At 48.9% G+C, this 17,581-nt stretch overlaps 2 protein-coding genes across 2 annotated transcripts; one reads left to right on the top strand and one right to left on the bottom strand.

The window, feature by feature from the left end:
- Nucleotides 1–103: 103 nt before the first annotated feature.
- KD926_005967 (putative aconitase) lies at nucleotides 104–2,554 on the bottom strand (the record flags this gene model as incomplete). The annotated part of the gene is made up of 3 exons (XM_053099355.1): nucleotides 104–1,060; nucleotides 1,111–2,323; nucleotides 2,376–2,554. The coding sequence occupies 3 exons, from the start codon at nucleotides 2,552–2,554 to the stop codon at nucleotides 104–106; spliced, it is 2,349 nt and encodes a 782-aa protein (XP_052961001.1).
- Nucleotides 2,555–3,309: 755 nt separating this feature from the next.
- KD926_005966 (uncharacterized protein) lies at nucleotides 3,310–13,055 on the top strand (the record flags this gene model as incomplete). The annotated part of the gene is made up of 12 exons (XM_053099345.1): nucleotides 3,310–3,340; nucleotides 3,394–4,565; nucleotides 4,626–4,959; nucleotides 5,720–6,091; nucleotides 6,146–6,382; nucleotides 6,491–6,877; nucleotides 6,933–7,253; nucleotides 7,836–8,323; nucleotides 8,377–10,320; nucleotides 10,392–11,757; nucleotides 12,174–12,507; nucleotides 12,971–13,055. The coding sequence occupies 12 exons, from the start codon at nucleotides 3,310–3,312 to the stop codon at nucleotides 13,053–13,055; spliced, it is 7,071 nt and encodes a 2,356-aa protein (XP_052961000.1).
- Nucleotides 13,056–17,581: the final 4,526 nt, after the last annotated feature.

The raw sequence follows: 17,581 nt of genomic DNA, 5'->3' as shown, positions 1-17,581 counted from the left end.
TAATACCTATCAAAATCTTATCCTCAACACCCCTATCATACAAAACTATTTTACCCAATCAATACAATTAACAACAAGATACTATATTCTGTATTTATATCAATCACGTCTTATTCCTGGAGATCAAATTCAACGCACTTCCCGCCCTGAAATACCGAATCTGCTCCGTAAACGAATGCCTCACCTCCGTTTCCCACACCTCTCCCTCCTTCGGACTGATCCTAAGACCCAAATTCCTCCCCGGCTCCAACCCCTTCAATCCAAGAATACTCACGCGATCAGAAGCCCTAATCCTGTCATAATCCAACTCATCGACAAAAGTCAACGCCAACATCCCCTGCTTCTTCAAATTCGCTTCATGAATCCTCGCAAAACTCTTCGCAACAATAGCCACTCCACCAAGATACCTCAGCTGCAAGGCAGCGTGTTCCCGCGACGATCCCTCCCCATAATTATGATCTGCAATGACAAACCAGGGGATCGATTCAGATTGATAGTAGCGGGCTGTGGCTGGCACGTCTCCATCTTGGCCTGTGAGCTGGTTGCGTACGGTATTCACCTTTTGTGTTTCGGCGTTCACGGCGCTGATGAGCGTGTTGTTCGAGATGTTTTCTAAGTGTCCGCGATAGCGGAACCACGGACCTGCCGGGGTGATGTGATCTGTTGTGCATTTCCCGACTGTTTTGATGAGGATGAGACAGTTTTCGAAGTCTTGTCTGGACCATGGGGGGAACGGAGCTAGCTTTTGGAGACGCTGCGAGGATGGATGGATTTGAACCTCGAGATTACTGCGGTCTCCCGATGGTGGGGATTGGTAGGCTGTGTCGGAGTTCTGGTAGCCTGATGATGGTAGGGCTTCGCCTGTTGGTGGCGTGAAGTAAAATTTCTCGCCTGAAGGGGTGGTCAAGGGGTCGAGGTGAGGGTTGAAGGATAGACCTGATGAGAAGACCTTGCTCATGACGACTTCGGGAGAGGCGAGGAAGACGTTGGTTGCAGGGTTGGAGTCCAGACGGCCGGAGAAGTTGCGGTTATAGGAGGTGATGATAGAGTTTTTGGTCCCCTAGACTATGTTATGTTCGTGTTGAGGGGGGATAAGAGAGTGGAACGTACCTTGGGCATATTAGCTCTATCCCACGACCCGCAACAAGGGCCACATGCGTTAGGTAGCATTGTCGCTCCAAGCTTCTCAAATACTTGCAGGATGTCCGCCTGCTGGAGAGTCTCGCGGGTTTGAAGACTGCCTGGCGAGATGAGCAGGGGCATAGCTGGTTTGAGTCCTGCGTTTAACGCCTGTTGCGCAATGTTGGCCGCTTTGCTCATGTCTTCGAACGAGGAATTCGTGCAGGACCCGATCAGACCAGCAGTAAGCTGTTCAGGCCATTCGTTCTCTCTGACCGCAGAACCGAACCTGGACAGCGGAGTCGAAAGATCAGGGGTGAAGGGACCATTAATACATGGTTCCAGCGTGGATAGGTCGATGTCGATGACCTGATCATATTCCACACCCGTGTCGGCAGAAAGCTCACACGATACGCTCTCCATAGCAGCAGCCATGTCCGAACGGTTATTTGCACGCAGATAGTCCGACATCTGCGGCGCATATGGGAAGATCGACGTCGTGGCTCCCGTCTCAGCTCCCATATTGCACACCGTCGCCATTCCAGTAGCCGAGAGAGTCTGCGCACCAGGGCCAAAGTATTCAATAATATACCCAGTCCCTCCTTTCACGGTGATCCTCCCCGCCACGGTGTTAATGACATCTTTCGGTGAAGCCCATCCAGAAAGCGACCCTGTCAGCCTCACGCCCAGCAGCTTCGGCGCGATCATCTCAAACGGCAATCCAGCCATAATATCTACCGCATCAGCACCTCCAACCCCGATAGCCACCATACCTAGTCCACCAGCGTTCGGCGTGTGAGAATCCGTTCCAACAATCATGCCCCCGGGGAACGCATAATTCTCCAAAACAATCTGATGAATAATACCAGCTCCAGGCCTCCAGAACCCCATATTATATTTCCGACACGCACTCTCCATGAAATCGTATACCTCGCGATGAGCATCCAGCGCACGAGGCAAATCCTCCGCTTCTCCATCACGACTAACAATCAAATGATCACAGTGCACGGTGGTCGGCACAGCGGTAGATTCGAGCCCGGCTGACATGAATTGGATAAGAGCCATTTGAGCCGTCGCATCTTGACACGCAATTCGTAGAGGTCGGAGCTTCAATTGCGAGGATCCGCGGGTGATGCGTTCGTCGAAACTGTCGTCTAGATGACTGTAGAGGACTTTTTCGGCGTAGGAGAGAGGCCGTTTCAGTCTTTGAGTCTGTTAGATTTGCCTTGAAGAAGGGGTAGAAGGTAGCTCGGTACCTGTCTCGAAGTTGCTCAACTTTCTTCGTGAATTGACTCAGATCTACTCGGTGATGGGGTTCTAGTCGACTTAGTGATGCCGTGGCGGGTGTTGCATAGGATGTTAGGCGTCTTGACACAGAAGGAAGAGGTAGCCTCCACCGCTGTGAGCAGCGTGAGGTGAGATATTTTGTCAACATAGTGAACCAATCGATCGTGCCACTGTACGTATTAGTCCAGAAAGCCAGAACATAAGTCTTTCAAGGCCAATTGATTGGTGAAGCCGAGGCAGCACGGTCGGATGCATCCGCCGTCGGATAGCTCCGATGGCGTTGTCGACAAATTGTTGTTCGGTGTTTACTACTCATGCCTTCGATCTAGCTACGAATTAATTGAATTGTTATAATAAGTGTGTCTCTAAATATTCTGGGCGCGAAGAAAAAGACCCTATGGTGAATTACTTTCATGTGTGGTAAGAATCAAGAATTTCGGTTGGTCGCTTGAAGCATATACTTCGCCCAGGGATCATCCTTGATCAACAACGAATTTGCCGGCTGAGTTCTCCGGCTCTAAGGCCAGCCAAAGTTGATATAAATCCAACCACAGATGGAGTTAACATGCCCCCAATTGAGATCGTCTAAATTCCTCTTGGTGAAGCAAGCCACAATGATAATGCTGCCTGAGGCATAGAGTGTGGCTGGAGACATGGCGGTGCATGCACAGGGTTTGCGTTGTTTGCATTGTTTACCTTCGCCGTCAGCAGCGCATCTCCGATCTGGCATCAACAACCTAATATCAACGCAAATACGAGGCATCGTCCCCGGCCTGATGCCTAAAAAAAGCTCCTCTAACCTGGTCTCCTCGAACATCGCATATGTAACTGATTGCACCATGTCTGGATGAGTAATGGTGTCATAAACAGTCGCCATAAAGGAGTCTGAACCGCGCATCTAAGATGCCTCGCAGAATCTCCCAAGCTGAGCTTGGTAACGACTCCACTTGTTCTTACATGTTCAACTCTGCTAACGCGTCTAAGCAGGACTTCTGCTCCGCCATGTGAGACGACAAGATCTCTCTCGCCAGCGAGCATGGCAAACTCAGGAATCACAGCATTTGGGCGCCAACCCTAGGCAGAAGCCCCGCAAATCTTGGCAAAAAGGTGAGAAGAATGAGAGTATGCCTCGAAAATTCCTCGAGACCTCTATCACTACGCTCGGGTCTCTCATGATTCTAGCACTGGGTGGATATACGTATCATATCTACTACAAGAGTCTAGTACTGCACAAGATCAACAACGCGTTCTCCAGCGGGTTCTCCACGCTGGAATTAGCCGCCCTAGCTCAACACGGAGTTCCGCCAGAGCCAGGCGAAGAGCCGGTCCAAGATGATGAACTGCGGTTTAAAGTGCTGCGACCGGAACAGTCGACGATAGATTCCATCGTGTCCGGCAAAATCAGAGGAAATTACTACCTACTCTTCGGGGAAAAGGGAACTGGAAAAACGACCATGCTGCTTGACGCCATGAGAAAGGTTCAAGGGAGCGGAGTGGCTATGCTAGAGGCGCATAGCGATCTGGAGGTCTTCCGACTACGACTGGGTAAAGCATTGGACTATGAATATCACGAAGACTACGTCGGAGGGCTGTTTAACATCCGAGGACCTCGTGAAGCCACACCGCTACTTGATATCGAGCGCGCCTTGAACAAGCTGGAAAAGGTGGCGCTGAAGCGCAAGTCGAAATTAAACAGGCCGCTCACGCTCATCGTAAACAATATCCATTTTCTCCCAGATAGCGCAGACGGACAACACCTCCTCACTCTGCTGCAGCAGCGCGCTGAGCTATGGGCAGCAAGTGAGCTTGTCACCCTCATTTTCACAAGTGATGAGTACCGCACGACGGAAACACTGCGACCACACGCTACTCGCATGCAAGTACTGAACGTGCGGGACGTACCAAAGGAAACTGCCATCCCGGCCATGCAGACGTACCGAAAAGAGAAATTCAATGAGACAATGTCGGTGGACATTCTATCACAGGCCTATGACAGAGTAGGCGGGCGTTTGATATTCTTGGAACAAGTCGCGAGATCCAGAGATCTATTCAGGATGTGTGAATCGATCTGCGAAAAGGAAAAGCGATGGCTCCTGTCCCAGTGTTGGATACTAGGCGCGGAGATGGACGACAAGGCCGAGGACCAACAGGACTACTGTGTACGTGATCTGTACCTATCCCAAACCATCCAAAACAGGGTAGCACTAACAGCAGGATAGCACGCCGCAATGCTCCTCGCCAAAGCTCTCGTTGAACTAGAAAACAAGGGTGTCAATCCTAAAGGCGGTGCCGAGATCCCAGGGATGCCCATCCACAAAGTGCAAGAGTTGATGACACGAGCCGACTTCCTCCACAAGCTGGATCAGATGAATATATTTGCCATTGACGCCAATGGAGTAGTCAAGGCCGACTCGGTTCCGATGCAGAATGCCTTCCGGGCGGTAGTTGGTGATCCGGCGTTCGAGGAACATTTGGAGGCGACGACCGAGCGGTTGGATGAGCTGGAAGGTCTTGGGCGGACCACGGAACTGACGATGAAAGATTTGGTGAATGGTCAGTATGCTGTTACGGCGAAGGGGATGGGAGGGAAAGAAGATACAACATTTGTGGTCAAGAGAATGTAGATGGTGTTCACCGAAAACTCTTGAAGCTATATCTCAAACTTATTGACCGATAGACTGCGAAATATACCTGGGAGATCCAATCGTCTCACCAAAAAAGCCCAGAAGACACGGAATGACATGGAAGAATTCAAACCGCAATAGTGTCGCTGGTTCGGCCACCCTTGTAAGCCGACTATTTTGCCGCGTTCGGAATTAAATGTCCAATAGTATCCAGAAATCAGGAAGCTGAAGACAAAGCAATGTGTCCATGGCTTTCGTATCATTCTCCACCCCGGTTGTCTTCCGTGTGCTAAAATCTCGCCCATGATGTCAACTCGATCTTCTGTGGATGGCGGGTACACTTCCTAATATGGAAACCTACCCGCCCCAGTATGAGAACGACGAAGAACAGCCCGAACAGAAATGCCGCAGAATATTGCCTCCTGATTAATCCTACCACAGATTTCGCGTCTGCAGGTATATAAATACCTCCAGTCTAGCGTTCTTTGATCTTACATTCACAGCTACACGGCATCCGATGTCTTTCTCTGCCCTTTGTTATACATAATTACATAACGCGACAAGCTTGTCTATACCACAAGCTTTAAGTTCCTTCATGATGCAATTTCATTCTTCGACACGTGTTGCCCTTACGCGGCGGGCACTCAAGTCCCTAAGTCCACAGTACAGACTCAAATTCATGTCCACAGCGCAAGAAGCCCGGAAAGAGGGCGACATCTCCTCGGTGTTTGTGTCCTTGTCCGGGAACAAGAAGTCTCCTCTCCCGAGAAGATTCGCAGATCAGAAGAGAAGACTCATTGCTGATCGAGAAGAACCAGTACAGAGAAGTTGGGAGCGCCTTCTCTCATCAATGCAAGAAGAAGTCCGCCTCATTCAAGATCGGGGATCGGATATCATCCCATCAATCGATTTCAAGAACATCCACAACGCCCCAAAGACATTTCAAGATGAACTAAGGAAGCGGGGAGTTGCGGTGATCCGAGGAGTGATACCAGAAAATGAAGCTAGAGGTTACAAAGAAGAGATCGAGGACTATGTCAGAGCGAATCCCCAAACGAAAGGTAGACATTGCGTTCTTGCATAATACTCCGCTCTTGTGTGCTGATAGTTCCTAGCATTCCCACCTCATGACCCCCAGGTATACGAGCTCTACTGGTCCAAGCCCCAAATGCGTGCACGAGCGCACCCCAATATGCTCAAGGCACAGCGGTTCCTTATGAGCTTCTGGCATTCCAACGGCCCCGATGCCATGATATCCCCTCTCCAGCCGCTCAGCTATGCCGATCGACTACGAATTCGCCAACCAGGAGACGCCGGATTTGCTCTTGGACCACACGTCGATGGAGGAAGCTGTGAGCGATGGTAAGACAACGGCTACGGCCGAGGAAACGTATATAAAAGCATCTGGGAGGGCAAATGGGAAGAATACGATCCATGGGAGGCCAGCTGTCGGATTTCAGCCGAAGCCGACCTCTATAACGGAGCGGGCGCATGTTCCATGTTCCGAATGTTTCAGGCTTGGCTGAGCATGTCACACACGGGACCAAACGGGGGAACATTGCTCGTGAATCCGCTTCTCTCGATGGCGACGGCATACTTCCTGCTCCGACCGTTCTTCGAGCCTGTCTACTCACCTCCTCAGGACTGCTCGCAGCTTGCTCTAGACACTTTCTTTGACGCAAGTAATTGGAGGCTGGAACGGGAGACGTCCAGCAAACTAGAAGGCGCCACGCCGGGATACGCCCAGGAACTGAACATCGCTCTGCATCCTCACCTCCAACTCGAGAAGACGATGGTTCATGTTCCCAAGATCGCCCCGGGAGACTACGTTGCCTGGCATTGTGACAGTAAGATTCTGCCCCATCCGTACCCCTATACAACGGCTTAACTAACCAATCTTAGCAATCCACGCCGTCGACAAGCTCCATAATGGATCTGGAGACTCCAGCGTCATGTACATTCCTGCCTGCCCGGTGACCGAAGCCAACGCAGAATATGTCAAACGGCAGAAGAACGACTTCCTGGTTGGTGCTCCTCCACCTGACTTCCCTGGAGGAAAGGGCGAAAGTGAACACGTGGGCCGTACGACGGTCAATGATATGAAGGAATTTACTAGCGAAGAGGGATTGCGGTCAGTCGGGCTTGGAAAATGGAATGCGAATGACGCGGCGTCGACCCTTGGCGAGAGGCGGGTTTTGCAAAAAGCAGATGAGATTTTGCGCTGTGAGCATATATAAAAAGAGATGTTCTTAGTGTAAAGCGTCAGTTGACTGTGGTTGGTCTTACTTCTGTTATTTCACAGTTTATGTGTTGAGTGATTGGGAATAAAGTTTTTTAAACAGTGGTTTACCTCTTGCCTATTTTCATTCGACCATTGATCTGGCTTTCCTGGTAAGTCTTCTGCCTAGTTAGTCCAGGGAGCAAGTTATGTCTCCGGTATATCGTGGTGCAAACTCCCTCCGGGATGGAAAGTATTGGACCACACTGACTCCTAGACTCCCGTGAAGCACAGTGACTGGCTAGTACAGTTTGTCATGTTTACCCAAAAGCACTTGCTTATGTGCGTCTGCGTGTCTTATAATTATTGGCCAAGAATGAGGGGTTCAGCTCTTGTGGCTTGGGGACGGCGCTTACCGATGTCCAGGCGGAAGACCGGAGCCCGGAAAAAAAACACACGTAACGAATTGATGATGTTTAAATCATGGACACCCGGCGTTGCACTCGGCGGCTTCCCTTCGAATTTTTGCTAAACACCAGAGGCTCTACTGTCATCGATTGGTAGAGAAACAATGCCTTTCGGAAAAGGCAGGATTCACTGGCCCAAAAGATGGAGTTCCAAGAAGAAAGATGATGAGAGAGAGAACGCGACAAACGCAGATCTTAGCAACGCGAATAAAGTCGTCGCCGAGTCAGACAAGTTCGCAGTTGCAGAGGAAGGCGAGGAGAAGCCAGTCCTTACTCCTAAGAATCTCTGGAAAATTGCGTACGAATCGCTGGACCCAGACGAGAGATCGCGACTAGATTCAATCCGTCATGACATCCCTGAGAAACATCGCGACAACCAATATTCGGAAGACCCAGTCATTTCCATATGGCTGAAAGATACGATCAAGACAGTTGAGACTCAGTTTGAGGTTCGAAAAGCAAAGGATGACGCATCGAAAGTCAGGAGAGCTGCCAAAGGCATCCTCGATACTGCATGTTCATTGCAGAGTGTAGTCGGGAGCATCGCTGCCGCAGACCCCACGGGCCATGCAGCAAGTGCTTGGGCGGTAGTATCGCTTGGGTTAACGGTATGTCTAATGACCCATTTAAAACGTCTGTTTGCACTGATCCAGGGGTGCAGATGACCCAGAATGACCGCACGCTCCAGGATGCGTTGTTCGAGGCCTCGGAGTTTCTCACAGATATACTGGCCCGCTATACTCTAGTGGAGAAGCTACTCCATAAAAGTGACAAAGATGCTCGCGTAATGTTGGAGGAGAGCGTTGTTAAGCTCTATGCAAACATCATGCGATATGCTTTAGAGATGACTCTCGTTCGAGAAATGGGCGTGGGCAAACGAATTTGGATTAGTCTTTCGGTGCCTGATCTTGCGAGTCAGCAACTATCCACGCTCCGAACAAGTATCCAAAATGAAGATAAGAATCTCCATAGTCTCGTCAACCTTGACCAAAACATTCGAAGCAGCCAACAGGGGGAGATACTTCTTGCTCGAATTGAAGAGAATTCGGCACTCATTCAAAAGATTGATCAGAATTTCCAACTTTCGAAATTGCCTCGTGCCGCCAAGGCGATAAATGGCGCCTGGGAAGACCGTCACGAAGAGCTCTGCTTCAAGGACACTAGGGAAGGGCTCTTGCAAGAAATTGTAGATTGGGTGGACGATCCTCATGGCACGCAATTCTTTTGGCTGAATGGTATGGCGGGGACAGGAAAGTCGACAATCTCACGTACGCTCGCCAAATTCTTCCAAGACCGAGGAAGCCTTGGAGCAACTTTCTTCTTTAAGAAAGGCCAAGAGGACTGTGACTCGGCAAAGAGATTTGTACCGACAATCATTTACCAGCTGACAAAACTACTCCCGAGCCTGAAAAAAGACATTCAGGATGTCATTGAAAGGAATGAGTTGATCTTTGACCTGGGCTTGGAAGAGCAATTCGATGAGTTGTTTATGAACCCACTTTGCAATGTATGGATGCCTCAGCGTCAGATACTGGTTCTCATCTTCGATGCGGTCGACGAGTGTCAGAATCGCCAGGACATAATGCAAATTTTCCGACTCCTACCGAGAACAGGGAGTGTGAAAGAGTTGGACTTGCGGTTTTTCATCACAGGAAGGCCTGAGCCAGCTATTATCAATAGCTTTCAAAACCTGGAGAACGGTCAATACCGAGAAAGAGTCCTTCAAGATATTGAAGGCGTCGAGCGTGACATCTCCAAATATATGTACGCCAAGTTTAGCGAAATAGGAGCACAGCCCGGGGTCCCGGCGAGGTGGCCTGAAACGACCATGCGAAAACTGACAGAGAAAGCGAATCCATTGTTTATCGTCGCTGCAACAATATGTAGATTTGTTGGAGACGAGGATTTCGACCCCAAAGAACGTGTCGAGATGATTCTGCAGCAACCTCATTCCGATAATAAGCTCGTTCAAACCTACCGCACAGTTTTGGACCAATTGATATTAGACAAAAGTGGAAACGACAAGCGAGAAATACTTGGCGATGTCCGACGCATCGTCGGGTCCATCATTCTTCTCCATAATCCTCTATCAACAACATCGTTGGCAAATCTTCTCAGAGTGCGACAAGATGCCATTAAGAGGAGATTGAGACTCCTGCGCTCCCTTCTTGTCGTACCCAAGTATGATGATATGCCAATCACCCCTTTGCACCTTTCACTGAGAGACATTCTTATCGACCAGAGCATTACTGGCATGATTCCATTCCGGATAGATCCAGTTGAGCAAAATCAATATTTGGCTCATCAATGCCTTGGAGTCATGTCCGACCATGATACGGGTCTCCGAAGAAACATGCGCAATCTTCTGGATGCCGTATCATTCAGGAGTGGAAATGACAATATTGGGATAGCCTTGACCCCCGAGATTAGATATGCTTGTAGATACTGGGTAAAGCATCTTGTGGATGGAAAAGTAGTGCTTGACCAGGACCGTATATACCTATTTTTCACGAAGCACTTTTTGCATTGGTTGGAAGCGATGAGCATTTTTGATCTGGTCCCAGAGATTCCAAAGCACCTCGTGAATATGCAAAAACTGTTACTTGTAAGTGATCATTGGTTGACAAGTCGTCTTCCAAATAGCAAAGGCTGTTGGTGTACTGACGGCTGTTACAGGAAACGCACCAAACCCGGTTAACGCGATTTCTTTCTGATGCCCTTCGATTTGTGCAAAGAGCCAGGGATACAATAAACTTGGTCCCTCTTCAGATATATTCTTCGGCGCTTATATTTCTACCGGAGAACAGTATCGTGCGGGAAATGTTCAAAGACCAATTCGCTCAAGATTTCGTGATGCGACGAGATTTAGAAAGAGATTGGGGTGCACTACTGCAGTCGTCCCAAGGCCCACCAGAAGCAATCAGAGGACTTGAAATCTCCTCTGACGGCCGTTTGCTTGCTTGCAGCTACAACAAGGACATAATCAAGCACTGGGATGACGAAGGAATGGGATCAGCGATAAAGTTGCAGACCATATCCAGTTTAGACTTGGAGGTGTGCACTTCTGCATTTTCACCGGATGGCAAATTACTGGCGTGCGGCTTCGACGATGGTTCCGTGCATATCTGGCAGATAGACAGCAGGGAATCACTTACGCTGGTATCCCAGAAAGACGAGACAACGGACTCTGATCGTCTAGAGACTTCAGCCAAACTTGTGGGAATCCGAGATATAACCTTCTCTTCCAACAGTCAGTTGGTGGCAACACTGACCTGGCGAGGGGACCTACGGTTATGGGATTTGACCGAGAAGGTCCCACGCATGCTTTGTCGTGCGTTCCCAGGAGTAACAAACTCAGTAGGGTTCCTAGATGATGACGGTTACCTCATTTGGTCTACGACTCGTGGGCTCAAAGGATGCAGAATAGATAAAGACAGCCTATGCTGCTCGGAAACAATCAACATCACATCCATGTCTCCCTCGGTCTCTGGAGATGCAGTGAACTACTCTCGGTATAGCAAACGAATGGTATGCAGTGATTGGAAAGACGACGCCAAGATTTATGATTTAGATACAATGACAACGGAGGACGATTGGAAACCCCAGAGGGTGATCAGTCTATCGAACCGACCACTGAGGATTCGACTATCACCAGATGACCGGTGGCTGGTATGTTTGTTTATCCATAGCATTGAGCTCTTCGACCTCCACTCCACAGACTCAGAGTTGCGGCCAATGTCTCTTAATAATCTTATCTCACGCTGCTCCACCGTTTCCTTCTCGCATGATAGCTGTCGATTGGCATTCGGCTTTGCAAACGGAATCGTTCAACAATGGGACGTCCACCAGATAGCATCAGACAGCCTTTGGCAAGGATGGATGTCCTCGCCGGTATCCGTCGGAAGCATTGCTATCTCCGCCGATGGCCTAAAGCTGGCTGTCAGCAACGAGGATAATGATCTCAGTATTTGGGCTGTTGAGACAAATGGCTCGGACACGATGATGTACACATTACCAAATGATGATCGTTCCTATGCAACAAGTATGGTTTTCTCTCCAGACGGTCAGTTTTTGGCGACTGCCTCTCACAGGACTGGTACAATCTCAATTTGGGATTTGAGCTCAAGGAATATATACACAAACTCAGGCGACCAAACAATGACTTTATTATTTGGTCATTGTGTTTCTCGTCCGACTCTCGGGCTATCATAAGCAGTTCAAACGATGAAGAGCGGCGCGATTACTACCAGATATGGCATTTAGACAAGGACCTGTCCGACCGGCCACTTGAACTCCAGGGACACTCAAGTGAGCCGCTTGGGGTTGCATGGTCACCCGACGATCGGTATGTAGCTACAAGTTCGACCAACTGCACGATATCAGTATGGGATTCTATCACAGGGGAGCATCTGCATGAGATAAATACCTTTGCTCCAATACATTTACTACGGTTCTCAGAGGAAGGTAGTCGGATAATCACAGAACGGAACGCCTTACTGATCGAGGATGAAAGGTTCATGGGTAGCGATCCTCCAACGAGCTGGTCAGAATGCCCTCACTTTCTTGCCGTACGGGATAACTGGATTGTCAAAGATACCGAGACCTACTTGTGGCTACCTCCAGAACACCGCGGTACCTGGACTTGCCATGAAGATGTTTTATACATCGGAACTAAGTCCGGGCGGGTTGACAAGTATGTGCTCGACGATCATGGTAAAATATGGCTTTATTCTAGGCAGTGTTCGAATATGAGTGACAACATGAATTGGAAGGAAATGGTCATTCGGGCCAGGTGAGACTATACATTCGAATGTGATCATGCGGTTATCAGTGTCCAGAATGCACCATGGCTGCTGTTTTTGATTAATACATTGTTTATCTGCAGCATTGAAATCTAGAAACTCCGGAATGTTGAGGCTAGTGGACGCTGTTCGTGATAAGACGTCCTTGCGGCTTAACGATGTGCATTCATAAATAGTACGTAGGTAGATATATGTTCGATGAAGTGAGCGTGCCTTTGGGGAATACCTGACCTTCCATGTTCGAGCCATCTTTATGAAATGTAAAGCACCGTCTAGATGGACACCGCAGGTGTTGGTATCACCAGACATAACCTAGAACGATTACAGCTAAGCTTCTTTGGCAAACAGAAGCAATCATTGGATATCTTACATTAATCGATATTATCGATAGCACCGTAGCCAGGTAATCTTTATACTTGGTTGCTGACCCACATGCAAACCCATTCTCCACAGAGTCCTTCAGAAGTTTGATGGTCTTTCCACGCAATACGATCGCTTCATTGACCCATCTGACAGCCTCATCTTCGTGCCCGCGTGATCTATTATCATTTGAAAGAACAAATGCGCTTATCGACAACAGGGCATTACGCAACGCAGCTTGGATGCGGGATGTTGATCCTTCAACGCTCATCCGGCCCGTGCTTTGAAGAGCCCGCTTTAGACGGATCTTTTTTTTCTGCCAAAGTGATTTTTTGTTATCGAAGATGCAGAACGGCCGTACGGCCTTGTATATGTAATGATGCATTGGGAACTGCTCCAATGGCGAGAGATAAGCTGGGTAAGGATTGCGTATGATGGCTCCACCTAGCCCTACCCAGTGCATATCTCTAGCATTAACTCGTAGGACATCTTTTTGCTGGGGCTCACTGTCCTCTGCTTCGTTGAATATTGAATAACTGGTCTGGTAACTTGGGAAGGTATCCAGCACCCGGTGGAAATCGAAGTCTCCACGTAGTGCCGTTCGGTCGTCTCCTGGAAGGGCAAAAGGAGTGATGTTTTCTGATGCAACAGGGGAGGAAGGCTATATTGGTTCCGAGTGACTCGCACTGGGGAGAGATTCGTGCTGCTCTCTAAGGGGGTTCTAGTCAGGGTCAGAGTTCAGATTGGACAGGGAAGGTCGGGCTGAACATGCCGCAACCGACGATGGTAAAGTATGAACCGAGAGAGGGATCTCGAAGACACCAAATCCGTCCACAACTAGAGTATCCCGGTTGCTTGGGACACCACGCTCCCATTCTAATGCCAAGTCATCGATGACATTCAGGATCCTGTCGAGATCCTCTTCATTCAGACCACAGTGGCGCACTTCTACATGGCTTAGTAAAGTGTCTCACCCGAGGAAAGGGGATAAAAACACGCATACCGAATGGGATCTGGCTTCTCTGTTGCCTAGAGCTGGACAGGTCGGGCGGGTCCCGAGAGTATTTGGAGACTCCATGCTCTGGAGGCAACCAGTGGAGTCGGACGCCATATCCTGCGCAATCGAGGCTTTTTGTCCTGCATTGCAAGCAGGCCGGTTTGCGTTCGTCACATTTCACTCTCTTCGCGCGGCAGGTCCAGCACCCTGTGAGTGTCTTGCTGCGTTTCCGGGGTTTGTATCTCCGTGAGGGAGATAACATTTAGAATTGAAATGGTGTCCAGATGAACCATATGGTTCGCAGTCACTTACTGTGTAACAATTGTCACTCAACAACAAGGCCCTTGCCCGTGTTTTCAGCAGTGACGAGCGAGAGAACACGGAGACTGCGGGGGCGGGAAATGGACGGCGATCACTGATAACACAGGTGGGTCCGGGAGGTAAAAGCGAGCCAATTAGGTCGACATGATTTGACTGTAGGGGCACTTTGTTATGTCAACTGCAAGGAAGCTGTATTTAATTAATTAGTGATTTTAATCAATGAAAATGGAATTGATACGGTCATGATACCTAGAGGATCCACTTCGGATTTTTACAAATGGTGACAAGCACTTATTAGCTACCCCCAAGTGGGTCACAGCCAGGTACTCCGTACAGAAATATATAACCAAATCATATTGAGCTAGATCAAGAATATTCATTCGTATCACCCAGGTCGAATCTCACGATCTCCAGCCCAGTCTAGACCCGAGTATCCACGGGTAGACTCAGAATGCTTTTCGAACTCCTCTGCCACCCCAATGACCTGTTTGAAATGCTCATAGTTGAGGGGTCTCTGGCAAGACTGCGCCAGCTGCAAGGATGTGCTAACGGTGTTGCGGATTTGTCGTCCATTGAGTTTAACTGCGGCAAGGTCTTGAATGTGGCGTTTGAGGTCATCAATATTAACATCGGGATTTGTTTTCTTGAGACCATTGATGAAGTTCAGCCAGATCTCATATCGACCTTGGAAGTCGAGTGTCGGGTAATGAACTGCCAATTGGATTCGCGATTTGAACGTACTTTCCAAGGTCGCGACACGATTCGACGTGAGAATAAGAATGCCATCGTAGTACTCGAGAACACGTAGAAAGACAGATACCAACGCGTTTCGTTGTATATCAGTCTCGCGACGCTCTTCGAGGAATACATCTGCCTCGTCAAGAAGCACAACGCAACCCCACGAACTGCACATCAATAGAGCAGATTCGAGATGTCTCTCAACTTCCTCTGCATTCGATCCAATGTCTTTGCACGTCAATCGGTATAACGGTTTTCTTATCAGTTCGGCCACAGCCTCAGCGGTTAATGTCTTTCCCGTTCCAGCGTCGCCGTGAAGGAGCACGACAAGGGCATTTCCTTTGCCCTCGATAATATCAGACGATCTGGTGGACCGTGTGCGGGCGGTTACCAAGGCCTCGATGAGTTCTTTCTTTTCATGTTGCATAACCAGTCGGTCGAATGCACTTTGATTCCATTTTATCTCTTTGATGTGCTGCACGAGGAGAGCTCCTATGCCAAGTCAATACGTGTTATCGGGAAAGAATGAGCGAGTAGAAAAAAGGTGAACGAACTCCACTTCTTGTCATGAATCCCAAACGCATGTATTTCGTGTGGAAGCAGTAGAACAAAAATATGAGGGGGTTCATCGTTTAAATCAGGACCTAGATCATGCAACTCCGGGAAAGAAGGAGTTCCATGCATCTCTTGATAGGTTTTTGCATCGACCATATACCGTGAATCACGCTGAGAGACGGGCATTAGCAAAGTTAATCAAGCCTGCTTAGAGTAAACTTACCGCATGAACGGCGCTTGGGCAATCGTAGGATACAAATTGTCCACGACGACAGTTCCAAAATGTATGACCTCTGGTCCTCAGGAGGTTGATCGTCTGAGACGAAGCATATTTCAGAGGATAGATCTCCAGACTAGTTATGCGAATCAGTCGATCTCTCGTCACGGAAAACGGGCATTCTAGGTGCCAGTCTATTCTCTTTTTTGAAAATACCCCATCGAACTGCCAGGACCATAGCTTCAAAGAGATTGATCGTGTATTAGATAGCGAACGTTCCACAATATAAGCCCGAGGGTGGATATCCAAGTCGGCTACCAGGAGTTGCTCGGGACCGTACAGACTAAACAGATATTCCTTCGGAATAAGCCCATCTGCAGTTAATCTATCCACCTCTTCGTACTCGTCTGCATTAGCTAATTCTATGTACCCTAGTAGGATGTTAAAAAGAGGCCGCTGGTCATCTGAGAGTTTACTCAAATGATCTCTCGACCGGCTGACATAGTACATAAGCTGCTTCATCATTTTCATATCGGGAAATCGACCGCGATGCTCAAGTTCATCGTAATCCATTCCCGTTTCAGCGACTGCGTGCTGGAGTGACTCGGAAACTAGTTCGATAGTTTCCGAAGACATCTCGGCAAGCGGACTGTGCTTTGGAAGAACGAAAAAGTATGGTTGGACTGACTCGGGAATTTCGGGGTCATCTGGCGCTGGTAAGGGATGAAAGAATTCTTGGATCGTGTCGAGATGATCGGTACATTTAAACCATTTGTTGACTGCGAAGACAATCTTGTTGTGCCGCCTGAGATACTCATCAACATCCTCGACCTCCCTCTGGCCCCGCAGAGCACTCATCTTGCTATCGCCCTTGAACAGTCGCGGATGATCGAGGTAGAAGGCCCGCTCCTGGTGGCTTTCGTGTAGTCCCTCTGTGGAACATGTGACGTGGTAGAAAATGACATAGTGATGATCCTTTTCCGCATAGCTGTCGCAACGAGAACTGTTATTAGGTGTTTCTGTTCGCATTGGATTCTGCTTTATATATCTGGGCTGGAGAGTAAGGTCGCTACTATTCGAGTTGTCGGAATCATTGAGATACGCACTGATCGGATCACGCGTGAGGTCAGGTTCTGCCTGGAATTTACTGCACTTGCTTGACTCATACAATCGGACGGGTTCATGATGGCCTTCCCAGTTAGGGCATGCTTTCGTCGTGGATGTATCAGAGGTGCTTGGTTCGGGCGATGTTTTTTGGATCGAGTCCGGAATGTCATTCGGCAGGACGAGGCAGGAATCGGGAGGAACGGTTGCGATGGAACCCCAAACATCCTGGCGGTCGGCCCGGTTACGGGTGGTTTGAATAACTTCATCAGGAGCGTTTAACTCATCCAAGGGGAGGAAGATAATCAACTCCTTAGCATACGCAGCGGCCATCATGGCTGCATACCCCTGCCACTGTTTGTTTTTGTGCGAGTCAGAGTAATCGCATATTCCTCGGATAACGAGACTTGGAAATATATTCATCAAACCAGCAGCTTCCATTTCGAAGCAGATAATACCGTGATCTTGTGCAAGCTGATCCCGCATTTTTGCATCTCGGACAACCTTGTTCGCAGAGGCGATCAGGCCGTAGAACACCCGCGGTTCACGATTCGCTCGACTCGGTCGATCATGCAACATCGTCTGATCGCATTGATCACAATGGGGAGCAGAGCCTGAGTGACTGTAATCTGCAACGAACAGGCGATCATCCAGCTCACCGGGGTCGAAGACTCTTTCCCGTAGGCGTGGATAGCTGTCCAGAGCCTGCGCATAAATATCATTTGTTCTACTACCATGCACGAGGTGCTCAGCTTTCAATCGTGCAAGAGGT

Source organism: Aspergillus affinis (assembly GCF_023601865.1).
Source record: "Aspergillus affinis strain CMG 70 chromosome Unknown NODE_2_length_704391_cov_89_054091, whole genome shotgun sequence".
Classification (NCBI taxonomy): domain Eukaryota; kingdom Fungi; phylum Ascomycota; class Eurotiomycetes; order Eurotiales; family Aspergillaceae; genus Aspergillus; species Aspergillus affinis.
Note: the sequence above shows the minus strand (reverse complement) of the source record. Positions and strands in the feature narration are given on the sequence as shown.